This window comes from Drosophila biarmipes, chromosome 2L, assembly GCF_025231255.1.
Source record: "Drosophila biarmipes strain raj3 chromosome 2L, RU_DBia_V1.1, whole genome shotgun sequence".
In the NCBI taxonomy this organism is placed as follows: Eukaryota; Metazoa; Arthropoda; class Insecta; order Diptera; family Drosophilidae; genus Drosophila; species Drosophila biarmipes.
Window position 1 is genome coordinate 10767324 of NC_066612.1, and position 5097 is coordinate 10772420.

Genomic DNA, 5097 nt, shown 5'->3' on the forward strand with positions numbered 1-5097 from the left:
CTGGTCAGTGGTTATTCATTTGATGCATTAACACGGGCCCTCAGTTTCCAAGGTGAATGAAAAAGTAGAAATGGAAATTATGGAAAGCTGAATGCTTAAACGGGAATTCAGACAAGAACCTAGCACTGACAGTTGCATTTGGAGATAAGTTTTTGGTTTTGTGCCCTCGCACAGCAAAGTAAACCGAAATACCAAGCCAAGGATGGCTCTTCGATGCTGTAAAGTTGTGACACAAAATGCAAAAAGCCAGACAAAAGCAAGTGCCACTCCGAGGGAAAACATGAAATTTAATATCCAGGCGGATGGCGCAGCCAAATGAAATTTAAAACCGAATTTCCCAGTCACACATTGTCCCCTCCATACGTACGTATTTGGGCTTTGCATCCAGCGTTTGCATAGAGCAGTTGATATAGTGTAAATATTTTGACATGGCAATATGTTGTCACAATCATGCCTGTGTGCTGCCGTCTGACGAGTGTTTGCTCGAAATTCGGCCATTGTCGAGCTGAAGATGGAAAGTTTATTTGTTTGCCCATGTCCCAGCATTTGCTGTTAATTTGTTAAAATTTCACTTTATAAATAAAATTCATCTCTTGGCCGACTCTTCGTTTTGACCAGGCGGAGTGGAGCCTGGGCGCCGAAGGCTGGTCGGTTTGTTCTGTCGTACCATAAGTTTTCCAATTTGCATAACTTCCGTAGCAGTTGGGACTATAAATATGCAAAGGGTTTTACGACCGCACTATATGCAAGTGCCTCAAGAAAACGTTGCCTCGCCACCATCATCGTCTTCAGACCGCCCTCCAAAAGGACGAAAATGGAAGGATATTTTTCTGTTTGTTGTTAGTTGGTTTCAGTTGCGCCTGAATTGAAATTGAAGTGTCCTAAATGACAGAAGGCTCAATGAAAGCTGTTTGCATAACAGATGGGATATAAGCTATACATTTTTGATTAAACAGAACTGGTATATCAGGGTGTTTTATTTTTAAACATTTTGAGTAATCAACACATGCAAATTGAACTTGAAATTTATTTCTTTAATTTCAATATATTTTATTTTGGTATTATATGATTTGATTAGAGAATAAATTCAAACAAACCTGACGTAGCCCTGAAAACAAACACTGTAAAGTGAAAACTAAAAATAAATAAGGCCCATTCGTCAACCAGATGTCACCTCTGACACTACTCGCCCTAAAATAAATACAACGTTTTGATTAGAAAATTATAAAAATCGAGTCTTTCGGATAGTATCTAAGTAAATAGCAAACTTATTGGCAAGCGAGGAAAAGTAGACAAAATCTCCACTTCTGATTCAGAATCGCCGGCGACATTAACCTCGGAATCGAAATCAAACCTTCCACCATGGGCTTCGATATAAACAGCATTGTGGGTCACGTGGACGAGGAGCTAATCTGTCCCATTTGCACGGATGTCCTGGAGCAGCCGGTTCAGTCTTCGGGATGTGAGCATGCCTACTGTCGCGCCTGCATCGACAAGTGGATGCAGCAGAAGCAGATCTGCCCGGTGGACCGCTCCATCCTGCTGACCAGCAACCTGGTGCCCGTGTCGCGGCTCATGCGCAACATGCTCGGCAGACTGAAGATCAGGTGTCCCTTCTCGCCGGACGGATGTGACCAACTGCTGGCGCTCGAGGATTTTCGCAACCACGTGGAAAACTGCCAGCATAATCCCAAGTTGGTCGTCCTGTGCAACAAGGGATGCGGAATGAGGGTATGTGGAATGATGTTCTGCGAACATAGTATCGATGTTCCTTATAAATTCCTAAGAACCAGTCGTTGAATTTCTTAACGAATTTGGGACTTAACACACTTAAAAAATAATAAAATATAATAAATAAACCTCATAAGGTGCCCAAAGACGAAATGGCGAGCCACAATTGTGTCTTCGAGCTGCGTGAGCTGGTGGAAAAGCAGGAGAAGGAGATATCCGACCTGAAGGAGAAGCAGGCCACCCAGGAGATGCGCAACCTGAGCCAGCGCCGGGAGCTGGAGCTGTTTCAGTACTACATCGCGGCCCTGCGATCGACCAACCCCGTGCTGCGCAACATTGGCGAGCAGCTGGACCGCTTCTCGCTGATGCAGTGGGGCAACGGACTGCCGCTGGCCACCGTTCACACCTGGGGCAGCCTGATCTCCACGCCGGACACGCCCATGCACCTGATGGTGCGCGACGTGCTGCGCGCCTGCGGCTGTCCGATGCACATGCTCAACCAGATGGTGGACCGCTGCCACGAGGATCGCTGGCCCGAGGGTCTGATGACGCTGGACTCGCGCCGCGAGAACCACCATCGCATGAGTCAGTATGTGACCCGCCTGGTGCCGGGCCTGGTCACCGGCAAGCCCTGTGTGGTTGTCCTGGCCGGCGACAATACCCACATGCCGGAGAACCTGCGTCCAGTCCTCGGCCTGGTCATGATCTTCGTGGACGGCGTGGACGAGATGTTGCAGGAGCCCCTGCCGGACATAGAGATTATCTAGGTCAGAGTGATCACGCCGGTCTCTTCCACAACTAAATTCATTTTGGTATTTCAACTATCGATCATCGCTGGCTGGCCGATTGCCACGTCTTTGATTAGGAAACGTAGCCATGTTGCTTTTAATGTCTCAAATTACACGATCAACACGAGTTCTTCGTATGTCCAACGGCTTTAAAGGGTAAAATAAAATGAGCAAGAGATTAGCTACATTTCAATTTCAGTCCTTAACAAATATCCAAGCTTAGTGTCGATAAGATAAGATCGATCATCGAGTTTAGGGGTTTGTCAGCAGCAATTTATGCTTAGAACGATTTTCTATGTAGTAGAGATTACAGAATAATGGTCAACCTGGTCTTAAAATATTGTAAGCTGGGTAACCAGATCCTGTTCTTATACCTAGGTCCGCCTTTATAGGGATAAAAGATTGTTAATATAGGAGAGAAAATATCCAATCACAAAATCGGCATTAGATGTATATATACAGTACACTACTACCACTAAGTTTTTAGTTTTTAATAAAAAAAACTAAACGTGAATAAAGAAACAAGACAAAATAGCTTAAAATAATGTAACTAGTGAAAAATGCAATAATTATAAAGTGAACTTTAAGATTCCTTTTCCTTTAACTTCTTATTCCTAAAAACAGTTGTAAATTATACAAATATCATGTATTTTCTACTAATCTAATGCCCTTTTCCAAGTGGCGAGTCACTCAGAGCTTAAAGTTGTCCTTGGAGCAGACAGTTATTCTTCTCGGCAATTACGCGGCAATTATAAGAGCTCAGTGAACACCCTGGCGTATGCGTAATTTTCAAGCGAAATTAAATAAACGCATAAGCTGGGATTGAGGTTGCTGCTCGGGGTGGGTGGGCTTCTGGTCTGCGGTGGGTGCATCAAGTAAAACTTATAATGGAAATGGTAAAAGTTTGGCTGAGCTCGGTTCGCGGCAGTTGGCGACACCATTTGGAAAAGTTTCACAAATTGTACAAAATTTAATTTCCCAACTGAGATAAATTTTCGGGACTATTACAATTTTAGCTGGCAATTGAAAACGAGATCTCAGATCGAATGAAAATTAATGGACTGCGAGGAGTGTGCACTGCTGGCCCTCTCATGCCTGGGCAAATATTGTGCTTCCAACGAAGTATACACCGAATTAGTGTCAAATCAAACACGACTCTTTGAACTAATTAAATGGCCTGGTAAACACAAAGGGCATGTACGGCTAACTTGATTAAGCCAAGACGACAGTACAAAGGGCCAGCTAACTAACCACCTAATACCGAAGCTAATAGAATGATAGATGCCGGCACCTGGGAGCCTTTAACGGCTGGCTGCCGGCTGCAGGCTGCAGGCTGCAGGGTCTGCTGCAAAAACCGAAGCCTAATGCAACAAAAGCCAAAACTTAATTAATATTTACATGGGTCCTCCTTCGTTTGGGGAAGAAAGCCGAAGGCTCAGGGAAAGCTGCTGTTGTGGCCTTATCTTGTGTTTGCTGCCGTCATGTTTGCATATGTGCAGGCGTCGCTCTTCCTGGAGGCTCCTGCCACAGTGGGTTTCGCATTGCAGAGGCGATGATGGCGATGAGGACGGGGGTGGGGATGGGCTGGCTCCTGCTTTTCTGCTAGAAATCAATTCGCATTGTTAACCCATGATTGGATATTATTGATTCAATTTGCAGCCAACCGACCAAAACATGTTTTATGCATGCCCATGCCCATGCCCCGGCCCTCGTCCTCCGAGGAAGAACTTCCCCCTTTTTGTCTGCTGGTGCATGTGTGCCGATAATGTCCTTCGGTATCGATAATGGTCCATATGCACGCTCGCCCCCGACACACCAGCACACCCACAGACCAACACCCCGACGACACACACTTGTAGTTGGCAAAACTTGAAGCTCAACTAGGTTTAATTTATGCGTGTGTTGCACTTGAATGCGTGCTACAGTGGTCCCCCAGTGCAGCCATTAAAATTGTTTGACTTGTAGGAGGGGTATTATAAATAATAAATAATATTATAAATAATAAAATAAAATAATAAAAAAGTAATAACAAATAAATCTGATTTATATCATTTTATATTTAAAAACAAAAATGCAATGTAAAAACCTCAACAAAAAAAGTACTAAAAGTTACCAAACTAAAATAAAGTTATTCACTTTAAAGCTTGTAAAGCTTTTTTAAGCGACATAACAACAGAAATATTATTAAATAAAAAATTAAAATAGTTATAAATATGTACAAGGTGGCTTGGCATTTTTCTGTGAATGATTATATTTTATTTATATTTTTTATGCTAACCCTAAGTCAATTAGTTAATTTTTGGTCAATAGAACATATTGTTATGCATAGCCCGTTTGTTTTTTAGTTTACTTTGGTTCAATGGAACATATTCTTATGTTAAGCCAGCTGTTTTTCCACTGTAATGACTTCCTTTGAAGCATCGAGGGCAGTGAACAATAGCATTTCCCATGTCCTTATACCTTCAGTCCCTTAACTTCCTTCATATGACAACGTCAAAATTGTTGTCGCGCCTTATTTTCATGGTTCTAACAAAGCCTTTGTCACAAAGAAGTTTGTTATTTTGCTTATTAGCAGGAG

At 43.0% G+C, this 5097-nt stretch overlaps 1 protein-coding gene across 1 annotated transcript; it reads left to right on the forward strand.

Moving 5' to 3' along the window:
- The first annotated feature begins 1099 nt into the window (after positions 1-1099).
- LOC108032421 (E3 ubiquitin-protein ligase NRDP1) lies at positions 1100-2712 on the forward strand. The gene is made up of 3 exons (XM_017106241.3): positions 1100-1255; positions 1317-1731; positions 1869-2712. Exons 2-3 carry the CDS (start codon positions 1363-1365, stop codon positions 2496-2498), a joined length of 999 nt encoding a protein of 332 aa, XP_016961730.1. The 5' UTR covers positions 1100-1255; positions 1317-1362; the 3' UTR covers positions 2499-2712.
- The last annotated feature ends 2385 nt before the right edge of the window (positions 2713-5097 follow it).